General features: G+C 46.2%; 4 protein-coding genes across 4 annotated transcripts; 2 read left to right on the forward strand and 2 right to left on the reverse strand.

Moving 5' to 3' along the window:
• Window positions 1-619: 619 nt before the first annotated feature.
• On the reverse strand, window positions 620-2333 carry BGZ61DRAFT_372962 (uncharacterized protein; the record flags this gene model as incomplete). The annotated part of the gene is made up of 5 exons (XM_046242219.1): window positions 620-912; window positions 971-1126; window positions 1190-1457; window positions 1508-2031; window positions 2084-2333. Coding segments are annotated over 5 exons (1491 nt in total), but the record flags the coding sequence as incomplete, so codon positions are not given.
• Window positions 2334-3362: 1029 nt separating this feature from the next.
• BGZ61DRAFT_500399 (cytochrome P450) lies at window positions 3363-4312 on the reverse strand (the record flags this gene model as incomplete). The annotated part of the gene is made up of 2 exons (XM_046251544.1): window positions 3363-3413; window positions 3470-4312. 2 exons carry the CDS (start codon window positions 4310-4312, stop codon window positions 3363-3365), a joined length of 894 nt encoding a protein of 297 aa, XP_046094631.1.
• Window positions 4313-5848: 1536 nt separating this feature from the next.
• On the forward strand, window positions 5849-6640 carry BGZ61DRAFT_372965 (uncharacterized protein; the record flags this gene model as incomplete). The annotated part of the gene is made up of 1 exon (XM_046242220.1): window positions 5849-6640. One exon carries the CDS (start codon window positions 5849-5851, stop codon window positions 6638-6640), a length of 792 nt encoding a protein of 263 aa, XP_046094632.1.
• A 444-nt stretch (window positions 6641-7084) lies between these two features.
• Window positions 7085-8232, forward strand: BGZ61DRAFT_571038 (uncharacterized protein; the record flags this gene model as incomplete). Its single annotated transcript, XM_046256059.1, has 4 exons — window positions 7085-7189; window positions 7246-7499; window positions 7539-7915; window positions 7970-8232. 4 exons carry the CDS (start codon window positions 7085-7087, stop codon window positions 8230-8232), a joined length of 999 nt encoding a protein of 332 aa, XP_046094633.1.
• Between the last annotated feature and the right edge of the window lie 5301 nt (window positions 8233-13533).

Here is a 13533-nt window from a genome sequence, read left to right on the forward strand (position 1 = left end):
CGCGAGCGTCTTCGGCAACGTATCACTTTATCTCACACAAATTACGAATAGCAAGTAGCGTACTAAAGATAAACATGGTGATACTCTATCTCACAACGAGGGACGTACTGGGGTTGAGGTTAATTGGTCAATTCAGGATATATATGTGGGAAATTTTCCTACCGGTGAGGCACACTGTGACAATACAGGCGCTCCTATGCACCACATGATCATGTCGCTGACAACGACGGTTCGTAGCTCAGCGCACACCATATGAAAGGAAAGAAACATGGATAGATTAGGGAAACATGTTCGAGAGAAGCCAGGCTTACAGGACGATCGTGATGCAAACGTCTTTGATACGGACAAGGCGCATGACTTTACCATTAATGCAGAATTCTTGAGTATTTGAATATACCGTAGGATACGCAATACTAGGACCGTCTCTCATTCAAGATAAGAAATACAATTGATGATAAAAGCGCTCCATTCATCTACGCCGAAGCCCCCGGTGAGCCCTTCAGTTGGACGAAATCCCTCCAGCGTGGTCCAAACATGTTCCAGTAGTAGTTCCAGATGCGATAATGATTGTACATAGGTGTAGCTCCTGCAGGTGTCTGGAACATCCCATTAGTGGTTGTTATTCGCCGAGATATAGGACCCATGGACTCACTTTGTGATATGTCGCACAGTGCGTGGACAAGAACGTAGGGGAACCACGATTCTCCTTCAACCAGTCGTTGAAGCGACCCTGAACTTGGCGGTCGGGATAAATAGCATAGGGGCCCTTCTTAACCTGCTTTTTGATGCGCCGAAGAATCTTACAGTGATAGTTCACCTGGATCTCCACCACTGTAGTGACGTTGGACCAGTAGTTCGTTGAATTTGGTCCGAGAGTAAGGAACAAGTTGGGAAAATCTGTGACTGCAACACCTAGATTTATCTCAGTCAGTATGGTGCTACTCGGTTAACTGGGTGAGAAAGATCTTACTCCAGTATGTCTTAGGATAATCTTTCCAGGTTTGAGAGAGATTCTTCCCATCCTTTCCATAGATCTGGAAATGGCCACCAGAGTCGTTCATGTCGAATCCAGTCCCCCAAATTAGGACGTCGATTTCTAGCTCAGTCTCTTCGTCGATATTCTTCTCTGGCGTTTTAACCTGGTAGGATCCCGTAGGCTGCGCGGGCTGCTCCTCAGCTGACAGAGCACGTGGCGATTTCAAGATAATGCTATTCTCCGTGATCCGAACTGGTTTTTCAGTCACCAGTTCTACATTTAGTTCATTATACATGGAGTACCAATCATCGAGGAAGAGGACACGCTTGCAGCCGAATTCATTAGACGGACGTAGCTTTTCTTTGACTGCTGGATCTTTGACTTCTTGTTCGAGGAAATCAATGCATGCCTTGTGCATGGCCTGGTTTTGTTCAGTGCCACTCATCCACATGGGCTTGGTCCGGTCGAACTGTTTGGGGAACTTCGTTAGCATGGGCAGGAAAAAGGTAAGCTAAAAAGAATGAACCTCACAAAAATGAACCATGAAACGTGGTAGAGCCAAAGAATAGGATAGAAACATCGGAATATGGTCCTCTTCCAACCAGCGATGTCATGGTTTTTGCGCGGAAGGACATGGCCACAGCTCCGCTGAAACATATAAAGCTGCTTCACAATGGGTTGAATCTTGGGGGCAACTTGAGCCGCACTAGGGCCGGTCCCAATCAGTGCAACACGTTTGTCCTTTAGGTCAGCATCCGCTGGCCATTCGGCAGTATGCCATTGTTCGCCCTTGAAGTTATCACGGCCGGGTATGTTTGCATACTTCGGACAGTGAAAGCCACCACCATTGTCAAAGATGACATTGGCAATCCACTTCGTCCTTTGGCCGGTCTTTCGATCCTCCACTAGAACCTCCCATAAGAGAGTCTGTTCATTCCATCGAGCTTCGTGGACGCACGTATTAAAATGCGTGTTCTTCTGAAGGGATCGTCGGTTCGCAAATCGTGCATAATATTGTTGAATCTCTTTGCCCTCGGCAAACTTTCTAGACCAATCTTTGTGAGGTTAGCTGGTTGAATACAGGAGGTTTGGAGCTTGTAATCGTACCGGCATTAAGACATGTTTTCATGACATAGGCATGACTCGGGATATCGCAGGCAGCGCCTGGGTACCGATTGGTCTCCCAAACGCCTCCAAAGTCGTTGTTCTTGTCAAAAATGACAAACTCGTCCTGCTTCAAGGTTCCGGTCGCGAGTAACCTATCCCCGAGCGAGATGCCACACATGCCCGCTCCCACAATAGCACAGAATATCCGCTTGACTTTTTCGCTGTCCATGTTGATCGTTTGACCTGGGAGCAGGCTTTGGCAGACAAGTTGGTTCGTCAAGACAAGTTGATGAGGGAGAAGGGCTCTATTTGTTACCTCACGGCTCTGGAATCCGCTGTCAGTGATGTGATCTTGTCTTTTATTTCTTTCGGAAACTGAGCTTGATTAAATGTCTATTGACTGTCTGCAATTACCGCAGAGCTACGCTCTACGTTACCCGGATATCATTCGCTCCGAAAGTGGCGTTGAGTTCTTGGACCCTGTCGTAGCTCTCACGGGACATGGTCTGATTCACGTATGCAAAGACCCAGATAACCGGCTTCAAGCTTCCCGAAAGTCCGGCTTGCGACCCGGATTTCGGGCTTCCTCGCTGCATCTATGGCATGCACTAGAAAATGGTACGCTAAGAGCGGATGCCGGTGCCGACCATAGCGTGCAGGATTGGAAACCGGCTTCCGAAGATCCGGCACAATGGTGGGTTCTTTGGCTGCTCGTCAAGTATTCCCTAACCATACCTTGAGAGGGTAATTAGCTGTGCAGGAATAGGCAAATTAACTCTCATAGAACAACGACAGTTAGTACATCTAATAAGTCTTGGCATACGAAACACTACGAAGATTGACGGTAGGCTGCTTAAACAGTGTTTTAACAAGCGTTCAATTCCGCTCGGCTGGCTTGTGCGGTTTGGAATAAGACCTATCGCAGCCTACTCTACGCCCCTGGAAGAGCCTTAGAATGAGGGACAGCGGATATCAGAGACATTTCATGCAGTACAAAGAGGCATTCATGGAGCTATGCAATAACAGCCGAAAAAAAGTAGTCTTGAATTGACATATCAGATGAGGCAAGATCAACAAGCAGTAACCACAAAGCATGCCACTGGTGATGCATCCATTTGCCCTAAAACCACACGCAATAGAACTCTCTTTTCTGCTACATTTCTTTTTTTCCAAGATCAAATCACAGCTAATTTTCGTCCGAATCCGCAGCGTGGAATAGAGGAAAGCAAAGTCAAATCTCTTCCATCGAATAATCGTTTGCTAGCCGTCTGTCCTGACCCTACAGTTCTCTGTTTCTCATCAGAATTTTAAAATCAGCGTCTGGCGATACCTGCGTGCAATCAGTATTTGAATCCAGTACCTTTGCAATACCTTTATCACACTCACAATAGCCTCAAATGCTTGACTTTTCGGTGTTTGAGTACCTGCTGCCTTTAAATCGTATTTCCGTAAGAGCTCCGCCATAACTAGCTTAATGTTGAGGTGGCCGAGATATCGTCCAGGACAAGCATGTCTGCCGTACCCGAATGATAAATCACCCCTTCCAACGCTGACGTAGAGATGTTTATTCTCATGGCCAGGGTTCTGCCGCTGCCTGTAGAAGCGGAGTCCGTCAAAGGTTGAGGCATTCTTGTAATATACCTCGTCATGGTGAATAGAGTAGGTATTTGCTTCTATTTTTGTTCCCTTGGGGACAAATGTCCCGTCAGGTAAAGTCATATTAGCTGTCGCAGCACGTTGAAAAGTGCCTTTTGTCGTGTCAGTACGAATGCGAGTTCCTTGAGAGATGCATCGAAACTTACTTAAGTCAGCAGCTGCTAGACGTTGGCTCTCTTTGATAAAGCTGTCAAGCTTTTGCATGGCTGTAATGGCCTCCTTGGTGAACATGCCATTCTCGTCAACAGGCACCAACTCAATCTCGTCTCGGAGAATCGGAATGTACTCCGGGTGCATGACAAGGTCATAGACTGCCTGTACTGTCGATGCAAATGTGGTGACAGTGCCAACAGCAACCAAGGTCATCTGAAACAGAACTTGCTTCTCAAGGTCGTCCGCCATGTGTGAGTTCTTCCCCGAGCTCAAGTGGTCTAACATAGAAGGAGGATTCTCCAGAATGCCACCCTTCATTGTTCGTTCTTGCATGCATGCCTGGACTCTTCTCCGACCCCTGACCCATTGCCTGGTAATGGCAGCTCGTTCGGGAAGAAAACGGTAGACGAAGGGACGCATCCACGGCGGCCATTCCTTCAGTGCCCGAATACAGTCGAAAACTGACAACACGTACTCAGTAGATGCGCCGACCCATTCTTCATCGGCGGATGCGGTTTCGCTAAGGAAAACCCGGGCGTTGTTAGTACCTACGAGTTTCAAAATCCTGTCGTGGATGGCGACAGGCGTCCAATCTAGAAAGTGTCCCATTCTGTCAACAGTGGGAGATGACTTGAAGGAGGGGAAATTGGGAAAATTACCTCTATATTCCCCGACAATCCTGGGCATATTGATCCTGGCCATGCGGTTTAGAATTGGGGTGAATGCCGCTGTGTGCTGTCAGTTTCGCACTCCACGCGAACATGGGCTGCATTCAAATACTTACGAAGGGATGCTGTCATGCCAGCTTTGATTGCATGGATGACAAATTCGGGAGGCCCCCCAAAGTAGGTGTACTCGACTTGCATGTCCTGTATTTGATCAGTTTACACTCCTTGGCGGGTTGGGGAGCGAATGGACGGGGAGGGCCGTTGCGAACATTGTCGATGGATGCTTTGAAGCTGAGGCTGGGATGGCTTTTTAAGTCGTCTAGAAACCTCGTAGGAATAACCAACTTGACGCCTTTGAGCGGAGCGTCAGTCTGCATGATCCCAACTTCATGTTTGCGAAGGGTGTAGGCCGTCACTCACCATCCCTTGTGTCTATCCCGTAAACCTCATCCGGATACTAGACATCATCAATGTTTGCTTGTCGCTAGTGGCCTGATCAGGCACATACCTTGTCGTAGCCTTTCAACATGAGCTCCCTCGGGCGGTAGCAGTACTCAAGAGCGCGTGCCCTTGAGCTTCGAATCTCGTCGGCCAGTAGTATATTAACCTTGAGCTTAGTGCGACGAAACCACCGAACAAACGAAGCCACCACAACCACCACCGTTAGGACCATCATGGACGCTGTTGGGAACTCAGCGTCCAGCCTACGCAGCTCGTTGGGTCGTTTCATAAACGTTGGCCTGAAACCGCTGAGGTTAAGCAGAGCCATCGTCACATACGATGGCTCTCGAGATGTCAATTTCTGACGGTGGTCGAGGGCGATTGTAAAGGCGCTTGTGACTATTAGAAAAATGTAGTAGAAGAAAGAAATATAACTTCTAAGTACAAGAAAAGCGAACGCCTGGAATTGACAGGGAATGATATAGTATGCTTCTCGAGAAGTCTAATGCTAACCCAACCGCTAGCTCCTCGGCTTCACTGGTGGTGGCTAATGCTTCGCGGAATGGAATGCCCTATCGGTCTTTTAGTGGAACCCGGATCCGGAAACCCGACCCTTTCGGAAATGTCCGCGATACAAGCCGTCTCCGGCTTCCGGCACTAGCGGGTAGTGGTAGCCCGAGATAACATATTACGCTGAGAGGCTACAATAATACGTGGCTAATTGCTTGCATCTCGCAGCACCCTTTCTATCTCCAACCACCTCTAGTCGGGACAATCACTGTAAACTTAGTCCTTTTACCTTGCAAGTCACCACTTCGCTTTGGCGCTGCCAACTATCTCACCCAAAATGCTCGGCAAGACTGCACTGATCTCCGGCTCCTCGACGGGCATCGGGGCCGCCATCGCCATTGAACTATCATCACGTGGAGCGAATATTGTCTTGAATTACCCTTTCCCTCATTTAGAGTCAGAATGCAATGAAGTTGGAAAGAAGCTCAAGACACCATGGATCGCAGTATGTGCGGATCTCGCCACCATCGATGGCCCCGAGCGACTGGTTGAGGCAGCCGTCGCCCGGTTTGGCGTCATCCACATTCTCGTCAACAATGCTGCCGTCGTTCCTCACGCTCCCACATGGTCCGCTACGGCAAAGATATGGGATGATACCTATAACTTGAATGCGAGAGGTACATTTCTCCTCACTCAGGCCGTACTGCCTCATTTACCTCCTTACACTCCTTCCTCGCCTCCATCAGTTTCTGGAGTGAAGGGCGGGTCTAGAATTATCTGCATAGGCTCAGGGTCGAGCCGAATTCCTCAACCGGATCTAGTTGTTTATTCTTCCACCAAGGGAGCTATGGATTCTATGGTTAAGGTGTGGGCTAAGGAGCTTCCGCCCAAGTACGGTTGCACTGTCAACGCCATCGCGCCGGGTCCAGTCAATACAGAGACTTTCCAAAAGGGAGCTGGGGAATCCTTAGAACAAATCAAGGCTGAATTTGAGAAAGATACCCCTTCCGAGGGAAGTCTAGCTGACCCTGAAGACATTGCATGGGCTGTCGCCTGGCTTGCTGATGATAGGTCAAAATGGGTTAACGGCGAGAACATCATGATCAATGGCGGTTTGGCAATGGTTTGAAATTCGTAGGGGCTTATAGAAATGGTTCAATAAATATCCATAAATCCTTTCTGATCCAAGTTGGAAACCCATTTTCTAATCATTGCAGATCCCCGTCAACAACTTGCACATCTGCATTCGGGGAGCTTTTCTTGTCAATGTTATAGTACCTACCCATGTGCCAACTTCTCTGATTCAAATTTTCTCTGCGACGACTTTGCGTCGGAATCGCAATCCGCGGAGTCCGAGAACCAGAAGTTTAATCTATCCTCGGGCCGAGTAGTCTAGGAACCGGTAGGAAGGTAACTATTATAAGTCTACCATGTTCTCTTCCCTCTCCTCCCACTAACTCCGCTTCACGTCGAAAAAAGAAGAAAAATAGCCCAAGGATTTTTTCTTCAAGGTTCTCATAATTTTATTTATCTTTATTCTATCATTCTGAGCAAGTCTGCACCATTGTTTGCCATGAGTGTTGTGGCTGTAGCCGGCGGTCTCGGTGACGTTGGGCGCACAATCGTGGAAGAAATTTTACGATCCAAGAAGCACAAAGTCTACATATTGACGCGAAAGGTACGTTTGATCAAATTATGAATTTTTTTCACCGTTAATCCAGCCTCTACTCCTAGACAACAGCAGGTTCAGCGCCTCGGGAGTACCCAAGTCATTTCCCGAGTCCAGTTGAGGTAGACTATGCGTCTGTGCATAAGATAACACAATGTCTGCAGAGACTCCAAATAGATACTGTTATTTCTGCTTTGAATCTGCATTGGGCTGGTGTCTCGGGTTCGCAGATTAACTTGATTCGTGGAGCCGCAGCGTCGGGTATTGTGGCGCGGTTCATACCGAGCGAATTCAACATTGACTATCACGCCCCACCCGAGTCAGTCATTCTCAGTTTCGTTTAACTTTTTTTTCTCAGGCTCACAATGTCCCTTTGCTACAGATATATGCCTTATGGTCCACGCAACCGGTTTCTTCGTGCCGAATACGAGCTAGATTCACACTCCAACATGACATATACCCTCGTTCGATGCGGATTTTTCATGGACTACCTCGGACTTCCCTATGCCGTTACGAATCTTCACCCCTTATACTGTTTGGTCGATGTTTCGGCTTCCAAGGCTGTCATTCCGGGTGATGGTACTAACCACGTCGTGTTCACTCATACGCGGGATGTAGGCAAATTTGTGACGGAATTGTTGAGTCTCGAGGCTACGAAGTGGCCAAGGGAGGCCACAATTTCGGGAGAAAGAATCACTCTGAACGATCTAGTTACTTTGACAGAACGGGTCATAGGTATTTTCACCACTCGTGTAATCAACTCGGACCAGTATCCCTAACTCAGTATAGGGAAACAATTTGACAAGTGTCATGAGAGTCTGGAAAACATGAAAGCCAACATCGTCAATGAATTACCCTCAAATCGATTGTGCTATCCGTACTTTTCTGGAGACAAGGATGAACTCAACTCGGTAATATGTCCACAAATGATCGGGATGGTGTCAGGGGTTTTCGACATACAAGGGATAGAGTTGACAAAGGTCTTCCCGGATATTGGTGTCATCCGCCTCGAGGACTTTCTCAGTGAGTGCTGGAATAACGCGGTAGAGTAGTATTTACAATGTGAGATGGAATGGGAAATCCAGTTTCTGCACACAATTAGGATGCTATGTGAGATTCAACATTGAGAACTAAGTTATTAAGCATTAAGAATTAAAGAAGTTAATGAGCCCGTGAGAACCCTGTGCATGTTATATACCTATGTTCGTAATTGATATTCACATGAAGTAACGTAATTGACCCCCAAATTTGTCATCTTCTTGAGCTGCATCTCTCGGCTACTTTAGATGTCCTCGAGAAGCTTGGGAATGAGGATATCGTTGTACCACCAGAGGTGGGTCTGGAATTGAGCAAACCAGGCACCACCGGTCCACCAGGTAGATCGGAGACCTTGAAGGGCATACAGGTCCTAGATGCCAGCCTTGAGCTCCTCAGCGGACACGCGGGCATGCATGGGGCCATGCTCAGTGTAGGCAATGATATCGAAAGAGTCGGGTGTCTCCACAGCGCCAGCCGCGACGAGGGTGTTGAAGTTGGTCTAGGCGAGCTCCTTGGCTTCGTCGCTGGTGAGACCGTCCTTGACAATAACCAGAAGTCAGAAGTAATCTCGGTTTTCGTCCTCCTCAGTCCCCATGTCAGCGCTCAACTCTCTCCTGTAAAAAAATTCTTCCTGACTAGCGGCTGTTAGCACTAGCGTGGAAAATTTTGCAGGCCCACCAAATTTGGCTGCTGCAGCAGCTGGTGCCCATCGGGTACTAACACTGCAATAAAGCAAGGATTGAGAGGGTTGACTTCCTTTACGCAGCAGCCACGGCCACAGCCCAAGGGCTCCGGCCATGATCGAAGCCTGCTGCCCTGACCAGCTGGGCAGCTGAGATAGCAGCAGGGAAGCAGCACGGCTTGCGGGGGCCAATCGACACCGCTGCGGCTCTTATACATGCTGTAATGCTGGTTCAGACCTCGCAGCAAGTATAGCTATCGCAGCCAACAGCAATCACGACACCAGCTTCAATCTAGGTGGGCGTCGACCTTTGCCCTGATCTCTACGACTCGGCACTTAGGTATATAAGGCCACTGCGTCTTAGTACCGCTTAGGCCTCCGGGCCTGAGCTGCCCTGACCTCTGCGTCTCGGCACTTAGGTGCATAAAGCCACCGCGTCTTAGCACCTGCCTCGGCCTCCGGGCTTAGGCTACTACGACCTCCGGGTCTTAGATGCCTTGATCTACAGATCTTGGCTGTTAATCCAGGTCTATAAGAAGTTACAGAATCGGGCTACTTATAGGCATCAGGGTTCTGGCTTGATGGCCCTGATCAATGGATGCTAGCTGCAGTGGTTTTTCCCTCTACGAGCTCCCGCGAGGTTTTCCCATCTGCAGTTTTTCCTAGGTATCATACGGATCTCGATTTCTGGAGGTTTTGAATGCCGGCAGGCAGGAATAGGAATACTGGAGAATTTCAAGCTGGTTAATAAATATGGGTATGCCGACACCCGCCCTGACAATCCGCTGACGGATATCGGGCTCGAAATAATAGGTCAAATAGGGCTGCTTAATTGTTAGATAGAAGAGGAAGAAGGATTGCAATCTCAGCTCGTGTGTGGATTACACGGGATGCGGACTGCAGGTCCGAGCTACGGGCCTGCTTGGCCTGTGGCTCCGGCCCCGGGTTTCTATACCTAGGTTTCTTTAGCTGTTAACACCAGCCTAGCACGTCATCTTGCTCCTAGGGGATTCTGTAGATATCTCAAGTAGATGTCTTTATGACGGTAATTAATCAACAACAACAACAACAACATGTCAGCGCTGCTCACAGATCAGTTTATCAAACAGTCTAACAAATCAGATCAATCAATTCCGCTACCTTTGTCAGTTCAAACAGGCCAAATTTAAAGCTATTCGCAACTAATAGACTAATAGCGGAATGACGTAATACCGGCCCCGGTACTGCCCTGTCAGCCGGCAAGCCCTGCCCGGAGAAGGTCTCAGCAAGGGGTCTTGGAGCTGGGAACGGCATCCAGAAAGGGGCTTCGGAAGCTTCCGGGCAGGGGTCCGGATAGCATAATGGGGCCGTAATCTTACCATCGCCGCTCTCTAGGCCTTCTTTTCCGACCTTTCCTTAGCCTTAAACCCTTCCTAACCTCTGCTGCCGCCTGGCAGTGCCGTCCCGATATCTTTAGATGCCCGAGACAGCTCTTCGGAGCTTAGCTCGCCTCCCGGCCAAACTCCTCCAAGTCCTCTTCGACGGCATCCGCCTTCGCACGGCTAGGTAACCGGCCTCCGAGCATCGCCAAATAGGCTGCTGAGGCCCGAGAAAACGCCTTGCTAAACGACGGGAGTATCGGAGATCTTTATAAGATTATCTGGGGCAATCGACGCTTCGTCCTAAGCAGCTTCTTAAATTAGAAGAAGAGTAGGAGTAGAAGGAGCTGGATTATAGCCTACAGGGACTTTTTAACTAAGCTAATATCTAAGAATACTATTAAGAGTAAGTTCTAGAGCTATAGGCCTTATAATACTTATAGTAGGCTGATTTTTTTTATTACTTAATTTATATTATTATATATAGTATATCTTTATAAGTAAGTAGCTTTTATAGTTAACTTTCCCAGCTAGAATATCTACTAACTTTTTATAGAAGCTATAGAATTATAGAAGATACTAATAGTAACTTTCTTTTAAACTAGTTATTAATTATTAAGCTTTAATAAGTAGCTAGAGTAAAGTACTAGGCTTTTAAGATTTTTAACTACTCTCGGGCTAAAATCTAATATATTTATAAGCTCTCCGTTAGATATATTATTAATATAAACCTATCTTTTTCTATCTTTAAGAATAGCTATATATAGAAGCTCTTTTAACAGCTGGATTCTTAGCTGGCCTTTTAAATAGCTTTAAGTAGGTTTACAATATAATATAACCTAGAGAAGCTCTTTAATAAAAGAAAAAAAACTATTAAAAAGAAGCTTACTAATACTCTTATTTAGATATATATTAACTTTAACCTCTAGACTTTATTAAATCAGCTAGTAATTATATTAGTATTTAGCTACTTTCTAAACTAATAGAAGCAGTATTAGAGCCGCCTTCTTATCTTTTACTGCCAGTCTGGATTATATGCTAGTAAGAACTTCGCCTTAATAGTTAAGGCTATTATAAAAAACTAGAGAATTAAGTCAAAGCTTAGAGTTACAATATATAATTATACAGGTAGTAATAATACCTGCCTCTGGGCATTTTATTTCTCTTTTATACCCTTAATAATCTAGAAGGACGTAGAGGCACGGCGAATATAATATTTCGGTTATATTCTTAACCTTATTATCCAATCCTTTCTTTTTAGTAATAATACGGTATACTTTAAGCTCTAATCCAACGCCTATATCCTCCTCGGGCAATATAAAGAGGATTTTAGGTACTAGCGGGCTCGGGGGCCTGTTAGATAGCTTTATAATATCGTGAGATTTATCTGTGCCTTGTTATAGAGGACTGAAGCCTTTAAGAAGCATACTTATAAGATAGAGGAAGCTAATAGCTATCTTTTTATCGAGGAATTAACAATAGAGCTCGAGCTTCTCTAGAATAATATAATAAGGTGGAATTTAACCTACCTGATAATCTAAAAAGCCTAGAAGAAGCATACTAAGCTTATAATCTTCCTGATAACTCTTAACTTTAATAGAGCTAGCTTGAGTGCTCTTAGTAAGGAAGATATTCTAAAAGTAGATAACTAGAAGATACTTAGTAAGATTTAGTATATTCTTAAGCTGCTGTATAATATAATAATATAAATATAGGGATAGGGTACTGCTAGGGGTTAGAGTTATCTATAGAAGGTTTTAATTAGTATAGAGTTTATCCTAGAGTATCTTAAGAACTAGAAGATTCTTTATAACCTAAAGCTATTTAATTTAGCTGTAGGAAGTACTTCTTCTAGTATTTTAGATATTTCTTTACTAGCCTAGTTATCTTCTACTACTTCTAAAGGAAGTTATCCTACTTAAAGATTATAAAGGATTCCTAAAAGATATTAGGATTACAACCTCTTGGGTAATAGCTACTGCCGCTACTATAATACTCGCCCTATAAGCTAGCAAGGCAGCTTTAACTCCAATACCCTGCCTGAATATACCCAAGCGGCCTATATACTCTAGCAGCCTATTGAGGTTAGCTTAATTAATACTCTAAGATACCCTAAGAGGGAGAGTATATAGATAAGTATTAATAATATATAGGTTAAACTTAATGAGTATTACTTCCTACTTGGGTAGTCTCCTCTCTCTACTGTAATAGTTATTTTTAATCCTGCTGTTGGTATCTTATAGCTTAAGAATACCTAGACCTTAGAGGAGGAGCTTGGGTAGCTTTATAATATAAAGACCGGGCTAAAGAAGTACTTTAAGTATTAGTATATTAAAGATAACAAACTCCTTACCAGCCCGAAGCCCTTGCCACCCCCCAGGGCCGAGAAGAGCGGCTGGAGGCAGTAGCTGAGAAGCAGGCAGGTGCGGCAGTCTATAGTAGGTATCGAGCTTAAGTGATACTATAGAATTGAGCCTAAGGCAGTGGATGACCCCGTCTAGTAGTGGATTGACCGCCGAGCTTAGTTCCCGAGGCTTAGCAGGCTCGCGCTTAACCTCCTTGCTGTGCCTGCGATGGTATCTGATTGTGAGCGAGTATTCAGCATCGCGAAGCTTACAGTCACATCGCAGAGACATACCCTCGGCCCTCAGGTCATCGAGATGCTTTAGCTGCTCAAGAACTGGCTCCGTAGCGGCTGCGTGACCGTCGGATGGATCTTCCTGCACCGAAACGATCAGGGGGCCTAGGAGTGACCTGACCCGGATTGGGAATAGCTTCATATAATATAAGGATTTTAGTTATATCAGATAATTAATCAAGCAATCAAGTCTAGGCGCTAAGGCCACCAGTCAGTTCAAATCTGGGCTCGATACTTGATTGATTGAACTGTGAGCAGCGCTGAGCAGGATACACCGACTCCCGAGACGGCAGCTTCCGTACTCGCAGAAGCGGCACACAAGAAACGCATGTTCACGCCCTCTTCTTTCACATTCATGTGGCAACTGTCGCTTGCCTTGATCTTTAACTTTATCGGGTCTGGTCTCGCCCAGATATCATGGATGACGTACTTCTTCAAGCGCGAGTATGATATTGCCGAAGGAGCATTGGGGTCTGCTACGTTCACAGCGGGAATTATCTCATCGGTTCTGAATCTTGCATCCTCACCGCTATCCCATGCCATCGGACAGGTTCCGACCATGGTCGTCTGCCATACCATCAAGGGAAATCGACAATGCACCTAGACAAGCATTCATCTCTGCTGGTGTCCTCGATGG

Source organism: Ilyonectria robusta (assembly GCF_021365365.1).
Source record: "Ilyonectria robusta strain PMI_751 chromosome Unknown BGZ61scaffold_55, whole genome shotgun sequence".
NCBI classification, from domain to species: domain Eukaryota; kingdom Fungi; phylum Ascomycota; class Sordariomycetes; order Hypocreales; family Nectriaceae; genus Ilyonectria; species Ilyonectria robusta.